An 18892-nucleotide genomic window follows, 5' to 3' on the forward strand; every position below is an offset into this window, starting at 1 on the left:
AAGTTCATGAAAAGCAAGAACTGTGAAATCTGAGTTTCTTCTAAAATGAATCTTCAAATGCAAAACCTGGAGCTGTGAGCTAGTGGTACACACTGTGTCTGTTCTGCATTGTGCAAAATCTGAGACAAGATGCTTAGTCATACTCCAGATATTGTAAGCAGCTAAATCCGAAACACGTGCTTAAAATTCCAGGGACTTTCATTTTACTGCTGTGGTCAGATATAAAAGATGCATTGTTTCAGTGTGCTTAGATTGCTGAAAAACGTGTCACAAAAATATTCTCTAGTTATAAAAATATTCTTTCCTTACAACAAAGTATGCTACGTATTAGTAAGAATAAAAAATATTTTCAATCCTGTGCATTATGCAAGCAGATATGATGGGCTCTTATTTAAATGTCAGATTTTCTGTAGTGAAAAGAAATGCCACTTGGACTGAAATAACAAAATCAGTGTTTCATGGTTTGTAAAAAAAAAAAAAAAAAAAAAAAGTTACAGTTGCTAGGAGGCTACAGAAATGCCAACTAATGGTGACTAAACATGAGAGGGATAGAGAGTGAGTGAGAAGCTATTCTTGGATGTGTTTTCTGCTTCCCACTGCCAGCCAGTAAAATCAATGAGGAATATTTCCCTTGTCTCACTGCTAAAAATGTAACCGTTTTAATTAAAATAATAACTTCCAAAGGAAAAAAAATGCATCTTCATCAATCTATTTAAATAATAGCACACGATTACTCCATTAAAATTCAGCTGGTGTGTGCATTGTTCTCTGGCACTCAAACAAAAAGAGAAGAAAAGAATTTCCTTTGAATTCATCGCTATCTATGGCTTCCATCTGTTTTAGTTCAAACAGAAAACTTTGCAGAATTTTCACTGGAAGGGTACGATGGTAAAACTGTTAAAAGAAAAATAAGTCTGTCAACTATAGACTGAAACCATACACTCGTGTCCCTAGAAAGCTCAGAATAACTATGGAACCTTCACTGAGTTTTTCAAAAATGTCTATATATGGACATATTTCACTTCATCTTAAAAGCTTTGTCTTGCCTTATTCTCACTAAAAAAATAGTACTGGAAAGATACAGTTTTCACATAGCGTATCATAATGAAATATGATGAGAAGAATAAAAATAGGGCTCTTGTGTGTTTAGTGTGCCTCTGAGAACTCTTCTACATTATAAAACCAAAATGAAAACAAGAGAACTGGTAGGGGCACAAAGCAACCACTTCCATTTGTCCCATCGGTGTGCACAGAAGAAGTGAAGAAACAGGCTGGTTTTCAGGCACGTGAGAGATGTCACTGGTATGTTATAATAGAGGACACACGCTCTCTAATTCTAGTAACGATCCTGATGGTAGACTTGGGTTCAGATAACAAAAAAAACATTGGTCCTGAGCGTAGTGAATTCGTTATCTTGTCTGTGGTGGCATGCATGTGCTTTCAGTGCACAGCTGTTACCACAGGGTTAACATTCACAGGTTTCAACCTCTTCGAGTTACTTTGTAATGTAATAAAGATGCAGACTGGACAGAAACTGAACTTACTGGTAAAACGTAATGATAAAATCATTAAAATGGAATTCTTCCTCTGTAAGTATCATGAAACAAGAAGTCAGATTTAAGAACAACTAACAAAATTTAATTTCAGCTTCCAGTCTAACGGAGGAAAATGAAGCAGCTAACCAAACGCTACGTACTTACTGATGCTTAGCAGAGATTTTTAGTTTGGAAAGAAAAAACGCAACACAAAACCTTTTGGCTTCACACTATAAATCTTCAACTGTTACAGGCTGTACTACAGATCTTCCAACTGAACACAGATCTTACTAAACAATGAATAGACTCTGTCTTCCACATTACAATAACACACACTTCTATGTATAACTTCCATATATATTAAGCTTAGGGACCTCTAGAATTGAAGTATGGATGGGGGTAAATAACTGCATGAATAGAGGTTGTTTGCTTTTTTTTTTAAATTGCTCCAATACTGAGACAGAATTTGGCATAGCAACTCTGAAGTCTTAGATAGTTTTAAAGTTAGACTGTGTCAGTCTAGTTATAGCACCACAAATAAAGAAGTATTTGATAAATCCAAATAAAGCTGTTTGAGCCCTACAGTTCAGTGATAAACCCCTTGTGAGAATAAGTATAGAACAACTTAATACAATGAGTTACTGTACAATGAACAGAGAAGTTAAAATTGAAGGTCACACATATTCACTATTTCAGCAGAGCCCAGAAGAGTAAGAGGAACCCACATTCTAAAGCAAAGTGTACTTCTGGACCTCTTAGAGCTAACAGAAACCAGACAACTCCATGCATTAACATCTTTCGTGGGCTCTGAAATTGACATCATTTTCATATCGGCTTCCACCGCAAAGAATAGGGAAGACTCACTGAAAGTGTTTTGATTCTCCTCCCACCTCCTTTTGACTTGCTGCAGCAGATCAGCGTGTCTTTATAAACTGAGGTAGAACTCCTTGCAGCAAATACGTCAATTTCAGATAAACCTAGCTACGAATTTTTTGGGTAGAGGAAGAAAGCTGGAGTGGGAAGGAAATAATACCTGCGAAGACACTAAAGCTTAAATTTTTAAACATCTATAAATCCGTATTTTCAGGAAAATGCAGATTGAGACTGACCTTCTATTTAACTTGAGAAAATAATTCATATTTTAATACGAACCTAGAAACTAAATTAGCAAGCAGTGTTAATTCAAATCCGCAGAATGGATGACCCTTTTTTCTTTATTTAGCATAGTAACATACCTTTAAGTGGATCATGCTCTGCTCTCATAATGTCAATAAGGGAGTTTTCCAAAGAGTGCATATTCAGACTGTCATACATTCTATTTCGATCCTAAAAGAGAACAAAATCCTTAGTATTGGAATACAAATTTTATACTTTTTTTTTTTAACAGGAAATTTGATAGGAAGACATAAATGCCAGCTAAAGACTATATGCTCAGATACTCTGAAGATGGATAGCAATACAAAAACTTAAGGTATATTAATTTATTAACAGTAAGTTTAATAGTTTAATTAAAATGTAAAACTAGAAATGCACTTCAAAGAACTCCTCTGTATATGCACTTTGATAGACTGTTTCTTTCAGAGGATCTGCTTTAATCAGTTCTAAAGATCCACAGCAGAGCTCAACATTCAGTGGTTTAATGAAGGAGGCTAATGTCTCAATTTAATTTAATGCAGAAGTTAAACAGTGAGTAAGGTCCCAACCTTAGTCAGGGATCTAGAGGAGGAGATGGACAGCCACAAATGAAAGATAGCATTTTCTTGGTGCTTTGCTAAGTATCTCTCCCAGGCACGCATGCCCCTGCTGAGACTGCACTCCCTGGTTTCTGGGTCATTAACCTGAGACCCTTTGCATGCAAAGACATGACTTAAAAATGGTCGAAGCTAAATGGTTCAAGGTTGGAAAATTAAAGCTAAACTATGAAAGAAAATGTCACAAAGCTTACTAAAAGATTATCAGCCTTCCACAGAACATTTTTCTTTTTGCAAGTGCTAATAAGAAAAGTTACTATAACGCCTGATAAATATTTTCACTGAATAGAAAGTATTACAATAAATTACAAATATTTTCACCAATTTAATGTTTAACTCAGACATTTTCTCCTGCATTTTTAATGCCTCAAAATTGCAGAGATAGACAAAAAAAGGATTACTTGAAACTTCTTTGGTCTTTTTGGAATACCTTCAGAGACTGAAAATAGTTTGCGTAAAACCTTAATCTCCTCGACTTGCAAGGCTTCTGGCTGGCCTGTATCATACTTAAGGCACGATTACAGGATTTTATTATTATCTCCTCTGTGATTGCACTACAGTAACTCTGCAGAGTTAGGAACACACTGCACCTACCTCATGACTGTTAAAATTCTTTAATGCTACAGCCAGTACATACATAATAGGACAGAAGGGTTCTGACCCACATATCCCATGACAGTTCAACAGAGTTGAGATGAATTCAAACTATGCCCTTCAGTAAGAAGGGACTCTTCAATAACAGGGCTGAAAAAAAAGCAAGCTTTGAAAGATGTTTTCCCTGAGTCAGAAACCATGATCTATGAACAGCTCTGCGAAACCAGCCATGATCAAACTGAAACGTGACTTTCACCCTTCTTTGAAAGGTTAGTCAATGTGTCATAACATTAGAATGAAGAAGATGCTGTCTTTACAAGCTCTCTCTCTCTCCTCATGCAACTGCTAAAAGCAGTGGATTTTTGTAGCTATCACAGAATAAAGACAGTAGGATAAAAAGTCTGTATGTTTATTTGAATACTTTTTTTTTTTTTTTAATTGAAACCTTATGATATTCTAAAAGAAAAAAAAAAAATCACTACATTTCATCTCCTTTCATGCCCCAAACTAAGTGCCACTGACAGCTTGAGGTGATTTGAGTATGAATGAGTCTCCTGTAGTATTTGAGTTCACAGCAACCTCATTTTGAGACTACTAGGCTTTCATTCAGTTCTCTGGTTGTCCTAAGCAGAAGCAGAATTAAAGTGAAATGACTCATCGGCTTTCATGCCCTTGCAGGTTTATTTTTCAATAGCAACCTATGAAAAGAAGCCGCTCACTACAGCAAACCTGCTTTCAATGGAAGGTGTGAGCTGTGACAATGCTGTATCTGATCCCTACTGTCCCTCAGCAACAAGCACTCAGAAGACAACACAGTTTTTAAGGAAGTCTTAAATTCAGCTGACTTCTGTACTTGTACTGTAGGCAGTAAATGCTCTTGCAAAACCCAGTGCTGAGTAAACAAAACGCACACTTCACTACCTTTGTAGCCTATGAAGTAAAAGAACCAGTATTTGCAAAACAGAACAGCACGTGTAAGAGCTCATCTTCGGTACAGGCTCACTCAGTAAAATTTTCTCATTTTTGATCATGAGATAGATGACCATCTGGTGGTGCCCAGTACCAGAATGGGGCAACAGACACAAACTGGAAAACAAGAGAAGGCACTTCCACGCTGCACAGTGACAGAGCACGGACTGCCTAGAGGCTGCAGCATCTCCTCCTTGGGGATCCCCAAACGCTGCCTGGATGTGGGCCTGAGAACCCAGCTCTGAGTGTCCCTGTTTGGGCAGGGGTTGGGCCAGGTCTGATGGATGCAGACATCGCTGCCAGCCTCAGACACTGTGACTCTGTAAAGTGCCACTAGCAGCTGCACTTCAGCTTTGCTTTGGAGAAGCTTTTAAGCAAGGACTCTGATATCGGTAATACCAGCTCACTTGCTTATAAAACTTGAAGAAAAGGAAAAATAATGAACAGCAAGTTTGTGGCACGGTTTAATATAGCTTCACCTTCGCATCGTTCCATTTTGCAACTTTTTTATTTCTAAACTGAAAGGTCTCGCGCTGCTGGAAGCAGAAGAAATAAGCTTTCCTCATTCACTTTACACTGCAGGCATTTCATTTCTCTGAAGCTAATAATAGTTATTTGAATTGTATTACTTTGTTTCTGGCAGTGAAAACATAATACAGCCATGCACTGTACAATATAAAAATGTTGTGAAAGCGCTAAAGTAGAATTTAAATACAGGCAATACAAGTATTACACTCTGCTACCTCACTACTACCATCATGCTTGTCCTTGGGTAACATCAAGGTGGTAAATGCTTCAAACTTTTAAGATGTATTCCACCTCAAAACAATCAACTATTTCCTATAAAACAATGCTATCTGGAATGCTACTATCTCTGAAGGAGTGATATGTCCTTCAAGGAAAAGGTTACTTCCAAATCTTTGGCAAGTAAGGCTTTATAACGCTTAACTGCTACTTTATGTTCCCCAAACACGTACATTATATTTTTAAAGAACACAAGTATAATCTATGCAAATATAAAGCTTTCATTTCAAAGCAGAACTTAAAAGTATGTCAATAATGTAGGTCACATCCGCAACAGCTTTCTAGAAAGTTCTACTGCAGAAAAATGCCTACAATGCTCTGAAGGGGTACAAAACTATTACAGCATGCTCAGCTCCATCAGGAAACTTGCACTGCGATTTTCATTAATCTCTGTGACAAGCATAAAAACTAATCTCCCATACATACGAAAGTACAACTACTTCTGTATTGTTTTAAAGGTCTTTCCAGGTTGTTTTTGAAGATGACTTCTTATCCACTTCTTGAAATAAAGAAACTAGAAGATTTATTAACACAAAGGCACCGATATCCAACCAAACTGCATGTTAATACACATATATTTCTAGGCTGTCCTGATACAAAGAAGTCCGTTTTCTTCCCCAACAACAAGTTTCTGCAGAATATTTTGCATTTCCCTCACCTCTGTGGCACATCAATCCTGTGCTAAGCAGCAAATAAACCGTGGCTGTGTCAGAAGGTCCATGCCTCAGTGGAATGTCACAGCACAACACTAGACTTTCCTAGAGCTGATAAAGTTAACTACTCCCAAGCATTACATATTCTCACACTAGTTTCATCTCCTTATAACTGTAGGAAGATTTGAATCTTGCCTGACCTACGTTTCCAATTACAGAATCAGATCTGTGTGCATGCATGGAAGAACTGAAAAGGAATTCTAAACATTCAGAGACACATAACTGATAGAAACTGTCACCTCAGAAGTTAAAGCTCGGTAAGCAAATTTACAGAAAAGTGGTACTTATTTTCTACATGTACAAAATTATGCAACATAAGGGAAGCATGAAGTATTCTATCCAGAGGATGCGGTCAGCCCTAGGACTCTCTCAGTGTCATGCAAAACACAGATTTCAGATGTACTCCCCTCAAACATCTAAATGTGGAATGAATGGCAGGAAGTCGGCTTTCCCTGAAGAGCCACTTTCATCACTGAGCTGTTGAATAAATCATTTTTCTTAGTACAAAGTATTTAGGACTTTATATATATCCTCACAATTTATGCAAAGACTATTCAGTTAGAGCATTTGCAGAGCCTCAGTGCAGTCACCTCTCAAAGCTTTATATTGTCACTTATACATAAAGTAAATACAGACGTGGTCAGAAACTATTAAATTACAAATACTATTTTGCTAATCCTTACCACAAACTCTAAAAATAGATGCTCATAGTTAAGCAGCTAAATACCTCTGAATTTCAGGCACATTTGTTAAAGTACTGATCTGTAAGAGTTCTTGAGGTAAAAAATAGGAATTCCGACATAGGTAGTGAATTCAGTAAATGCTAATATCTTTACAATATGTTACTTTGCGTGTCCCTTCACGTTCTGAATAAATGTAGCACTATCCAACAGGGGCTAAAAACAACTTACAAGTCATAAAGCTGCTAGTCAGGTTAGAGTACAGCCTTGGCAGCTGCAAAAGAGACTCTGTATCTTTGACCTTGATGATTTAAAAGCTCAATTAAAAAAAAAGAACAACCAACCACCTTATTCTTCATCATTTCCCAAAGTGAAATGTTAACATGCTTCCATTTTTATTTTTGCCTTAAAAATGATCTGAATAAAAATACATTCTAAGACCAGAATGTAACAGCTAATCTAGTAGTAAAGTACCTACAGATTAAAAAAGTAAATGAATGTAGTCCATTGCTCAGTGTTAACATTAGGAGTAATAATATAACAATTCAGTATAATATATACTTTAAGATGTCATCATTTACTAACATCCAAGCTTTGAGTCATTCTCTGTTTAGTGAGGACATGCTGTAATTGTAAGCCCATTGCTAAATCTCTGAATATCATAAATGAGAAATCCAATACTAAAACTTAAGACTTACTACAGCTTTTGCTCTATAAAAAAAGGAAGGAGAAAGCTTTGAAATAGACACGTAAAATTGCTTGGTTACTTTACACGGTGTCATTAGTGGTAACAACGAACTGTAAGGTCTTGTAGACATCTAAGAACAGTCAACTTGACAATGTAAGAATTTTGAAGTTAAAATGACAAAAATCAGCTGTATAAGCTAGCTAAGTAAGACCTAAAATACACTAAGAACAGTTCTTGTGGCAAAGACATGCCTACTTTGCAGATATGTATTTAAAAACAACAACAGAAAAATCCCAACAGCATTTTACTGCTTCCACAAGGGAATACTTCAGCTCAAGAATATACATTCATGAACTGGCAGCAAACCAGACACATTATGGAGATGATTAAGAGCTTGGCAAGACTGACTTACGAGGCAAGACCAGAAGGTTTGTGTATGAATAGCTTGGACAACATGACTAGAAGATCATTATATAAGACATTTGAAAGGGAAGCTTTTATCCAGAATTACTGGAAAGTCTCCTTCAGCTTACTGCTCCCAAAAATATCTGGTGGCTGCTCTGCCCCTGGAGACATCCAAGGTCGGGCTGGAAGGGGCTCTGAGTGACCTGATCCAGCTGTGGGTGTCCCCATTCATTAGCAAGTTGGACTAGACGACCTTTTGAGGTCCTTTCCAACTAAATTCTATGATTCTGTATCTATGCAGTCTTGAGCACTGAAATATAAACATATCAGAACATACAGTCAGTGTGCTTTTGGACAGGTCTTAAGTGAGAACACTCATTTTAACTTCAGTCAACTGTGCTTTGGCATAGTGAACAAGGCTAGATATGCTACTTAGTATACCAACGACATACATGCCATCATAGCTGCTAAATATAACTAAATATAAGTTCAATATTTGTTGAACAAGTTGAACTAAATATAAGTTCAATCTTCCTAATTTGAATTTTTGCATTAATTGAATGAAGTAAGCAGTTCAGTAACTAAATTTTAATAATAAAAATTCTTAGTTCTGAAAAAGATAAAAAAGCATGCACACATCTACGTTATACATACGTAAAACATTCATTTGATTATCCATGTAGTCACCAGCACTGTTTATTCAAAAGTGCTGAACCTGACGTTAAAAGCCTGTCAGTAGACTATTCCCTCCAATTCGGAATATGCTCAGTATGGTACCCAAAACACAGAAATCTGGTTTTGTGCATAAGCTTTAGTGATATTTAATCATATCCAGGCACTCAATCTATTGCATCAGAAATCCCAGAGCACCGTTTTGTCACAGGTGTTGCCTCAGTAAAAATAAACCAGAAAAGCCTGACTTATGAGTGTTCTCACATTCATCCGTAGACTAGGATAACTTCACAGGTAGATACTTTCAAGGCCTTCCACATTTAACCAGAGCAGCAAAACACTCAGCAGCACTTCTGAACAAACTGATCACACTTTTATGAGTATAAATATGGCAATTAAGAACCTAAAATGAAAAAGTTACTCTTCAGCTAGAATTGGCTAGTATGTGTATCATCCGGGTAGCTCTCAGTTAAGACATGAATGCACCTTTAATAAACCATCTTAAATTGACACTCAGAATCTGAAATCTTCTGAGCAGAGGTGACTGTAAGACAGAAGCAGTGTGACAACAGCAGAAATTAATATCCAAAACTAACACCTGCTGGGAAGTACAGTTCTAAAATTCATTTTACTTCAGAAGGGTTTTTGTTTTCTTTGGAACTTCAGCAAACTTCAAAGTAAATTGAAAAAGTAAAATCTGCGTTTCTGAGAGACTGTGCCTCACCACAGAACCCCCAGCTGGAGAGCTGCACTCAAACGCAGAAGAATGAAGTTCAGCTTTTAGGACCATGAACATTACATGTACTGTTTGTTTGAACAAACAGGAAGGACAAATCAAGGTGAAAAAACACCCAGACATGCCATGCATTTCCTGAATTCAGAAGAAACGCAAACTAAACTCGTATTCATTTCAGTTAAACAGTGTTTTTTTTTTGTTTTTTTTTTTTTACTAGAATGAAAATTCTTATTGAACTCGCTGTAGCTTTTCATAAGCTTACTTGCAAAATATTGAGAAACATTAAACTTTCATCAAAATAGATTTGTACACAATTTTATATAGATACACACACACACATACTATTTTCCTCCTCCAATGAATGTAAATAGGAAAAAAGCACGCACAGACCTCTGGCTTCCATGGTTATATTTCAGCCATGGGAATGCCCAAAGCATGCTTTTGGGAAAAATCAGTACTAGGGATTACAGATGTATTTCTAAACTTTATACCCACGTTCAGTTGTGAGTTTCTTTCTTTATTTGGTACTGCCTACCAGAGAATAAAGCATCCGTACCGCAAGACTGAGCTGGAATTCAGGACGGTACGCAGTCAGCAGTAACAGGTACGCTCTTCTAGAGAATTAGGTTATCTAAAAAAGGAGCCTGGGTTCTCTTTAAGGAGAGAGAAGTAGGCTACTGCATTAAAATGCCTAAGTTAGACAGTGTAACATGCACTTCTAATTGTTCCCCAGTGATTCCAGCGCAAGGCAATAATCCCTTTCCTATGTGGAGTACCTGTAATGGTACAAGCAGTGTGACAGAACTAAAACTTGTAGACACAATTTCACCTGTGAGAGAGCTTTAGTCAATGCATTTTATGTTATCTTAAAATCTTAAGGGGGAAAGAGAAGCTTCTTACAGAAAATCACAAAAGCTGACCGTTGATTTATACATGACCAAGTCAAGCCAGTGTTGTCATGATATTTTAACTACTTCTATTCTAAAAAACACAAAAACAAACTAAAATTGCCAATGCGTCTTCATAATGGCCCTAACCAAAAGCAGCCTTACTGTAACCAGTATGGCCACTGAGAATGCAGTTTCACATGGGATATCCTTCACTTCTAACTATGAAGTACTGAAAATGTGCTTTCATCTGTTCACTGTATGATACAGTTATCAGTAATAAATTATATCAGTTGTCCCTGATACGTTAGTTCAATACCAAGAAATATTGCTTTCATCACAATTAGCATCAGCTCTACATTGGGAACCCCTCCCCCAAGCACCAAAGAAGTTCCAAAAGGGTAAGCTTTGAATTTTCTGTACAATTTCTGTGCTGATCATCTCACTGACACTGAACATCAAACTTTGCAAAACTAGAGAACTTTCACACATGCTTAGCAGAACATGAGTGACCTGCAGAAAAGTCCATCTGCGAGAGCACTGGCTTTTCTACACCTACAACTGCTAAGCCTGGGCTAACCTGAAAGCTCTAAAGCAGCTAACTGAAGATTGGAGGAGTGGTGCTTTACCCCCTGCCATGCAAAATGATGACTACAATTAAAACACTGACACGTGGTCACATGGAGAGGTATTCTGCAAAGCTGTGAATGATGCAGTATGTGTTGAACAGGCCTGTGAGGCTGCAGTCACTCTCTGGAAGCTTGAAAGTAACGGGGAACTTGTACATACGTGTAAGTGCTCTGCAGCAAGACTTTCAAAATGCCTCAAGTTTAATGACTTGTTTTTGAGTGTCTTCAGAAACGGCTACTGTACCTTTAAGAATCCTCAATCGAAATACCTCAGCCTTTTATGGAAGGAGACAAGCACAGTACAAATTAACAAGATGGGTGTTTGACAGCACCACAATTGCCAACACAAGTCCTGATGAAAAGAAGCACGAGCTCTAAACTCTATTTAACTTTTCATTGTGACTTCTAAAATTTAGCAGTCATTACAAGGAATCAACCATAACAATAGTATAAAAACTGAAAAATAAGAACACCAATTCAATGTAGCAAAATAATTTATGGAAGCATCTAATGTTTCCACAATAGCAGTAGGAAGCCTTCAAATAGGAGTATTTTTACTGATTTCTGCAGCTACGACTTCATACACGCAGGAGAGATTGACAGATGTAAAACATAAGTACAGTTAGACAAGCAGCCCTATCTAATTGGTGGCTCTGGTGTTCTCAGAGAGAGGAATAATGAAGTGCACCCATCAGCTCCCTCCCCAAAAATCACAAAAACTTAATAAATTTATTTTCTAGAATAAATTTCGTTTCTAGAACCAAATTTCAAGCTTTTTTCCCTACCCTAATATATTGGAATGCTTTAAATTATAGTTGGAATGCATTTTTGTTTAGACAAAAAATGAATTCATCTGTATTAGATGACCACAGCAGATGCTTGTTACAGTTCAAAGCAAGCATCATCCTGCCTTGTAAAGCATGCTGAGGAAGTAAAAATATATTCACCACTTGTACTTGCTGCCTATGAAGTCCAGTGGATACATCACCACAGTTTCCAGACATGATGGTGTTCGTGTCTTTAACCCAATTCCTTAGGCTAGTATCTTGAAAAGACACTTCAGTGTTAACTTGCAACTCTTCCTGAAGCACACTGCAAAGCACTCCCTATCTGTAATCTGTTTTTCTTAGTTGATCAGGTTGAAAATGTAAAGAATGGCATCTTTTTTTTTTTTTTTTTCCATCTTTTCATTGATGAGAAAAAAAAAAAAAGACTCAACCAAGATCTTCCAGCTAGCAAAGCCACTTAATGGAACAGGTCTTCACAGAATGGGTAAATCCTCCCAAGCTTTCATGCCCAACTTCAGCATGGCCCAACCCCACTGTCAGGGGTGCCCCATGAATACTGCCAGTATCAGCACTCACTCAGGCAGTCAGCACATTGCTTCTCATGCCAAATAGAACTCCACCACGGAAATGCTAAGAAAAATAGAGACCTTGGTGGGAAATCTGCTCCCTAAGAACATCCTTTTGCAACCACTACAGCCACATTAGGTTCAGGGCTAACTGATGGGAGTACATCTCTACAAGTTCAAGTATGATCACAACGATGACGAATCAAAACTTTGAATCACTAAGTGTGAGACTTAAGAAAACAACTATAATAGCTGTATGTTTCTTTACCTCCACATTCTAATTATTTTCCTTCCATGTAATACTTTTTACTTTAGCCAGAATACAGTAGCTCTGTGTAAGACAGACTGAAGCTGATACAGGCGTGAAGAAAATTAAAGAACGTACAGTATTCAAGGACTAATCTACTACTTTAAAATGCACAGTTTCTAAATCAAGTCACCCAAGCTCTTTTTTGTAACTTAAAAGAGTAGCCTAGAAATTGTTTGAATGGTAACTGAGATTTGGCATCCAAAATAATACAGTTTCCAGCTATCAAGAAATGGTAACAAATAAGGGAATCCAGGCAAGCGCATAATGAATAAAATGGGATCCAAACAACAATGGATGAGGTTGCAGTTAAGTGACTTACCTGAAGCCACACAAGAAATCGCTGGCAAAATTCAGAATTCATAGTACTGACACATCTGCCTGTTACGCACTTCTAAATCACAAGGCTTCTAGCCCAAGCATAATAGCCAAAGCTTAATATTAAAGTTGCTAGAACGCAGAGGCAGCAAATCTTCCTAATACACAAAGATCAGACTAGAAGACCAGAAAAAGACTTCCATGATTAAGATTCAGAGCTGCCTGTGAGGTTTTGCAAGAAAATCTGTGTACAAGGATAAGCGAACAAAAATAAAGAAAGCCACACCCAACTCTAAATCTTCAAGGGATTTATAAGAATGTGAGTGTTACGATAAGCAGAAAATACTTGCTGGATTAAACATTTCTGCTCTTCTGTTGCTGCATTTCCATCTTCAGCGATAGACAATATTCTTAGTTAACTGTAAGGATCATGTACTGCTCAGTACACTGAAAAGCTTGGTGCTAGTTGCTACCAAGAGTAAAAATTATACATGAACACAAATTCCAAACAGAGTATCAGGACAGTAACCACTGCTGAATTCTACTTTAGTGAATGCAGACAGATGCTACACAGGACTATGAACACACCAGTTACATACCATCCTTACCTGCAAGGGAAGGAGAGTATTACTGTTGTTGTCAGTTCGGAAAACATTATCTTCAATCCATGATTTTGGAGTCAGTGATGGAGTGGAGCGAGTAAATTTAGGTGGAGCTATGACATTACCAGAAAAGGGTTTCTTCAAAGGAGAGATCTGGTTCATAGTTCCTGGAATTCCCATGTTTCCAGTTCTACGATGGTCTCTGCCATGCATTCCTCCCCAGGATATATTTCCTGTGCTCCAGCCACTACTCTGATTGCTCCAGGGTGACTGCTTCAGAAGAGGCTAAAAAGAAAGATTAATTCATATTATTTTGAAAATAATTGAAAACGATTTTTCTACTTAAGAGCAAAGAAACACTAAGCAGTCAATGCTCGAAGATTCCTATAAACTTCTTTTTTTCTGATGTTGTATTATTGAGGCCAAGTAAAAAATGTAATACAGCCACAAGAAGTTGCCTTATTGAAACTCTCCCTCCTCCACAGGCCCTGTACTGGCAATTTAGGTTTTCATCCTCACAGGAACTGCCAGGATCCTTCATACGTATGCAGAGAGCAATCCCAGGTTTAAATACGGTGTTACAAAAAGGATCAGGCCATTAATCACCTCACTGATACACTATTTCATATTTTATAGTAAGATATCTGGAAAAAATAACACAAGAATTTCAAGTTGGTCATTTTATGTCAGTGACAAGGAATTCAAAAATTAAAATTCTGCTTCATTTTTTTCCCAATATTTTGAGTATTGCCATCTCAGTACCGTCAAAGTATTACCATATAAGAGCAAAAAAGGCACTGATCACTGTGCAGAGAATCTGTTTGAAGAGCTATCTTAACATTTCCACATTAAAATGCATTATTCTGAAGCCACTGCTCAAGTATTTTTGGAGTCATATACTGGACTATCTCTGGAATTCCGCAGCTCACTCTCTCTTATAAAAAGATTCTTCCTCCTACTTAGAAGCGGTACGAAGTATTTCTGTACCTCAACCACTATGTTCCTCAATATTAAAAATGTAAGCTGTCTTCAGAGCAAAAATTCTACAGGGAAGAAGTTTTGGTTCCTACAACTCGTGCTAAGGACAGACCCCGGCAGCCGCTGTACCACCAAGAGGTGGACCCACTGAGCCCAACCGACGGCACAGAGAGGATTTACCTTCGGTGTTCTAAACCCGACTCCTGGAGGAAAGGCTTTTCTCACCACACAAACGGGTGCGGGGTGGATGTACTAAGTAAAGTTTAAAGCTGAATGCAGCGCTTCCACCTCAAAGGCTGCAAGTAGCCCTTAGCTTGTAATTTCAGTAACTTAAACATTTAAGGCACATTGACATGTTATGGTTTATACAGAACTTTCTGAAGACAGAGAGAGCTGTAATACCCTCTCCGCATGAAAACAAACAGAAAAACACTAAGGCCATTTTTGGTCAGGTAATCAAGCAAACATCCCATTCTGTATAATTACAGATGATTACGCTGTAGAACTTGAACGCTTCGGCTGGAATTTTGGGAGAGGCCAGCGTTGTGTTGTGAAACAAACCTGAAGAGAAAATGCCAAACGCCAGCATGACTCTAACACTGCCAAGCTGGGCTGTCACGGGCACAGCCTCGGGCTGCCCACAACTGATAACGATCGAGAAAGCTCTCCTATGGTGCGGGGACGCCTCTGAAGAGCGCACAGATACTGAGGAGAACCACCCCTGCACCACCACAGTCCAAAGTAACTCTGTGACACCTCAGACAGGATCACTGCATCGGGGTTATGAAATAAATTCCGTACAAACCCACCTCCACTGTTTTTTTGGTTTTGTTTTTAACGGACAGGATTTGAGTTACAACGAATGAGAAATGAGGGAGAGGCCCGTGCCACCCAGGCCTTTAGGGCCAGCAGGCGACGAGCGCGGCTCTGCCGCTCTCTGCCTTCCAACAATCACTATCCTGTTCCAAGAAACAATACCAACTTCCAGCCGAACACCAAACTGTCACAGCACGCTTCGTTACAACCAGCAGCGAAGCCAGGCAGCCCGAAGCACTGCCCCGTCCGCGGGTGCAAACCCACGCCATTTCGGGATGGGCGCTGACAGCCCCGACGGGGCGCGCGGTGCCCGCAGAGCTGCGGGCGGCCCCGGGCAGGGCGGCCAGGGAGCGGCGGGGCGGCCGGGAGCTGTCACGCGCATTGTTCGGGGCGCGCCGCGTTCTCCGCATGCCGACGGGGAGGGAGCGGGGTGGGGGAGAGGAATATTCCGCCGGCGAGGCCCCTCCGTGAGGCGAAAAGGTGTCTCCGGGGGCGCGGGCGCGACGCGCCCCTCCACCTGCCCGCCGAACGGGTGGGGATCGGCGGCCAACTGCCTCCGCCCGAGCGCCGCCGCCTCCCCGCGGGGCCGCAGGTGCCCTCCCGCGGCGCGGCGCCCCCCGCTCCGCTCCCGGTACCTGGTGGTGGTTGTAGGAGTTCCGCTGCTGCAGGAAGGCGGCGGCGGCGGCGGCCGCCTGGTGTTGGTGCTGGAGCTGCGGGCTCACCGGGGACCTCCGGTTCTGCTGCTGTTGCTGCTGCTGAGGTAAATTCATCTGCGGCGGCGGCGGCGGCGGGGGGGCGGCGGCCGAGAAGGGGCTGCTGAAGGGCCCGGCGCACGGGTTGTGAGGAGACACCGGCGAGAAGCTCTGGAAGAAAGCGGGGTTGATGGACGACGGGATCCCCGGGTAGAAGCTGGTCTCGGACTCCGGGCTCGGCGGCGGCATGGCGCTGATCTGCCCTCCGCCGCTGGAGACCGGAGGCTGCTGCGTCTGCTGCGGAGGCGGCGACGAGGTCTGCACCGACCAGGGGGTGCCGAAGCCGGGCAGCGGCGGAGGAGGAGGGGAAGCCGCCGAGGAGGAGCCGCCCCCGCTCTGGTGATGGGGGCTGGGGATCTCCGGGCTCTGCAGGCTGCTGAAGCCGGAGCCGAGCCCGCCGGGCAGGAGGGTCCCGGGGCTGCCCAGCAAGTGGCTGTTCGGGGGGGACTCCATGGGGGGCGGCTCGGCTCTCGCCCGCGGACGAGGAGGAGACGGCGGCGGATTCACGCAGGAGGCGGCGGCGGCCACCCCCACATCGGGGTCGGCGGGCGCCGGTCCCCCCGCGCGGGAAGGGGCGCCCCGCTCGGAGCCCGCCCGGCGCTCGGCGGCGCTGAGGGGCCCGAGGCTCGGCGGCGGCTCCGGGGGGCGAGCGCCGAGGAGCTGGAGCTGCTGCTGCTGCTGCCTGCGCTCCTGCTGCCGGTACTTGTCAGTGGGGCGGCTGAACTGCTGCTGCTGCTGCTGAGGGGGGTGGCGATGATAGTCGGGGGGGTGGCTGCCGCCGAGCTGGGCTGGGCTGAGCGGCGGCGGCTTCAACTCTTTCCTCTTCTGGCTCGGCGGAGGAGGAGGCGGCGGTTGCTGCTGCGGTTGCTGCTTGTTTAAATCCTGCTGGGGGCCGAGAGCGGGTTTAAAGTCGGAGGAGGGGTGGCCGGGAGGGGGGTGTCCCGGCGCGGGGCCGCTGCCCAGCCTCTCGCCGCCCGGCTGCTGCTGTGTCACCACCGGCGGCCGCTCCTCCTGCGCGCCGCGGGGATGCGCCGGGAACAGTGCGGAGGAACCGGGCGCGGTGGGTGAGAAGGGGCAGGAGGAGGAGGAGGAGGAACGGGAGGCGGCTGCCGGCGAGGGGAAGGACCACGGCGGCCCGGGGCTGGGGCTGCGGCTGGGGGCCGGCGGCGGGCCGGGGTCCCCCATGGGCCGGCGGGGCTGCCCCGGCCCCACGGAGAGACAAAGGTAATTAACCTGGGGCGGGGGCGAGCGCTGCCGCAAAGCGCTGAGCGAACCTAAAAATAGCCACTTCCTACAATAAAGCCTTTTTCCTCGTATAACCCCCGCTACGCTACATACGGAAATCGGAGCGTTTTGATAATAATAAATAACCCTTTTTTGTCAGCCCTCCCCACCCGCCCCCCTCTCCACGACAACCCCTCCTCTAATTTTCACGCACTGCCCCCAAAGGGGCACCCCTTCCTCTCGCAGCCGCGCCCGCGCCCCGGGGCTCCCCGAGCCGCTACACAACACCGCGGGGCGCTCCCGTCCCCGGCCGGCCGCCGGTCACCGAGCGGGGCGGGCGACAGCCGGCCGTACCCCAACGCTCCCGAGAGAGACTAACACTCCTCACCGCTGCCCCCGCCCCCGATAGCGGCCGCCGGCCGGCTGCAGCCCCCTTAAGAATGCCGGAACATCCGTCATAGTCGCGTCACGGTCCCGCCCTCCGTCCGACCTTGGTAATGAGCCGACGGTCCCGCCTCCTCATGAATAATGTACGATCGCGAGGGAGGGGATGCGCTCGTTCCGCCGAACGACGAGCGCTGAAGGTGGGCGCTACCATTTAAAGGGCGCGGGGAGAGGAGAGGGCCTTTAAGCGACTCCCCGAAAGTGCGCCGGCCTTCGACGAGGCATCTACCCCGAAGCCGGAAACAACCGAAATGGAACCATTTTATTGTGTCCGCGGCAGCCGGTGCTTCCGCGGAGGGAGGGAGGTGCTGGGCACCCGAGCCGTGGTTTCTTCCGCCGCCCCGTGCCGCACCGTCCGGCGGGCGGGGCGCCCCGCTCCTCGTTTGCATTGACGCAGGCGGGCGGGCCGGGCCCTGGCGGCACGAGCTGGGGGATGTCGAGGTTGGGCCTGGCCCCGGGCTGTGTGCTGGGCTTCTGCTGTCAACTCATCCCCACCGTGCCCGCTAACCGTGTCCTTCAGTGCCACATCTCCACGTTTCTTGAGAACTGACTCTGCCGTCTCCCTGGTCAGCCTGTTCCAAGGCATCACCGCTCTTTTTGAGAAGAAACTTTTCCTTACGTACAACCTGAACATCGTCTACAAAACCAGTGCACTCAGCTACTCCTCTTAAGGCCTGTACTCCAGACCCTTTGCCAGCTCTGCTGTCCTTCTTTGGACACGTTCTAGGAGACCTCTTTGAGCCACGTAACCCATCCACTGACCCAAGGAAAACCAAGGCTAAGGCAGGCCTGAGGTATCACAGATCACAGAATCACAGCATGGCCAGGGTTGGAAGGGACCTCAAGGATTATGAAGCTCCAACCCCCCTGCCACAGACAGGGCCACCAACCTCCCCATTTTATACTAGACCAGGCTGCCCAGGGCCCCATCCAAGCTGGCCTTGAACACCTCCAGGGACGGGGCATCCACAGCCTCTCTGGGCAGCCTGTTCCAGTACCTCACCACTCTCTCTGTAAAGACTTTCCCCCTGACA

At 43.3% G+C, this 18892-nt stretch overlaps 1 protein-coding gene across 2 annotated transcripts in view; it reads right to left on the minus strand.

The window, feature by feature from the left end:
• CPEB2 (cytoplasmic polyadenylation element binding protein 2) overlaps nucleotides 1–17375 on the minus strand; it is a 51802-nt gene extending 34427 nt beyond the window's left edge. Inside the window, exons 1-3 of one of the 2 annotated variants that reach the window (XM_042871441.1) lie at nucleotides 16074–17375; nucleotides 13651–13929; nucleotides 2771–2861 (exon numbers count right to left, since the gene is read on the minus strand). In XM_042871441.1, the coding sequence (XP_042727375.1) occupies nucleotides 2771–2861; nucleotides 13651–13929; nucleotides 16074–17375 (1672 nt within the window). The remainder of the gene's footprint in view (nucleotides 1–2770; nucleotides 2862–13650; nucleotides 13930–16073) is intronic. The other variant, XM_042871442.1, reaches the window with a different exon arrangement.
• Nucleotides 17376–18892: the final 1517 nt, after the last annotated feature.

The sequence above is a fragment of the Lagopus leucura genome, unplaced genomic scaffold (genome assembly GCF_019238085.1).
Source record: "Lagopus leucura isolate 7727_CA_CO unplaced genomic scaffold, USGS_WTPT01 Super-Scaffold_100004, whole genome shotgun sequence".
In the NCBI taxonomy this organism is placed as follows: Eukaryota; Metazoa; Chordata; class Aves; order Galliformes; family Phasianidae; genus Lagopus; species Lagopus leucura.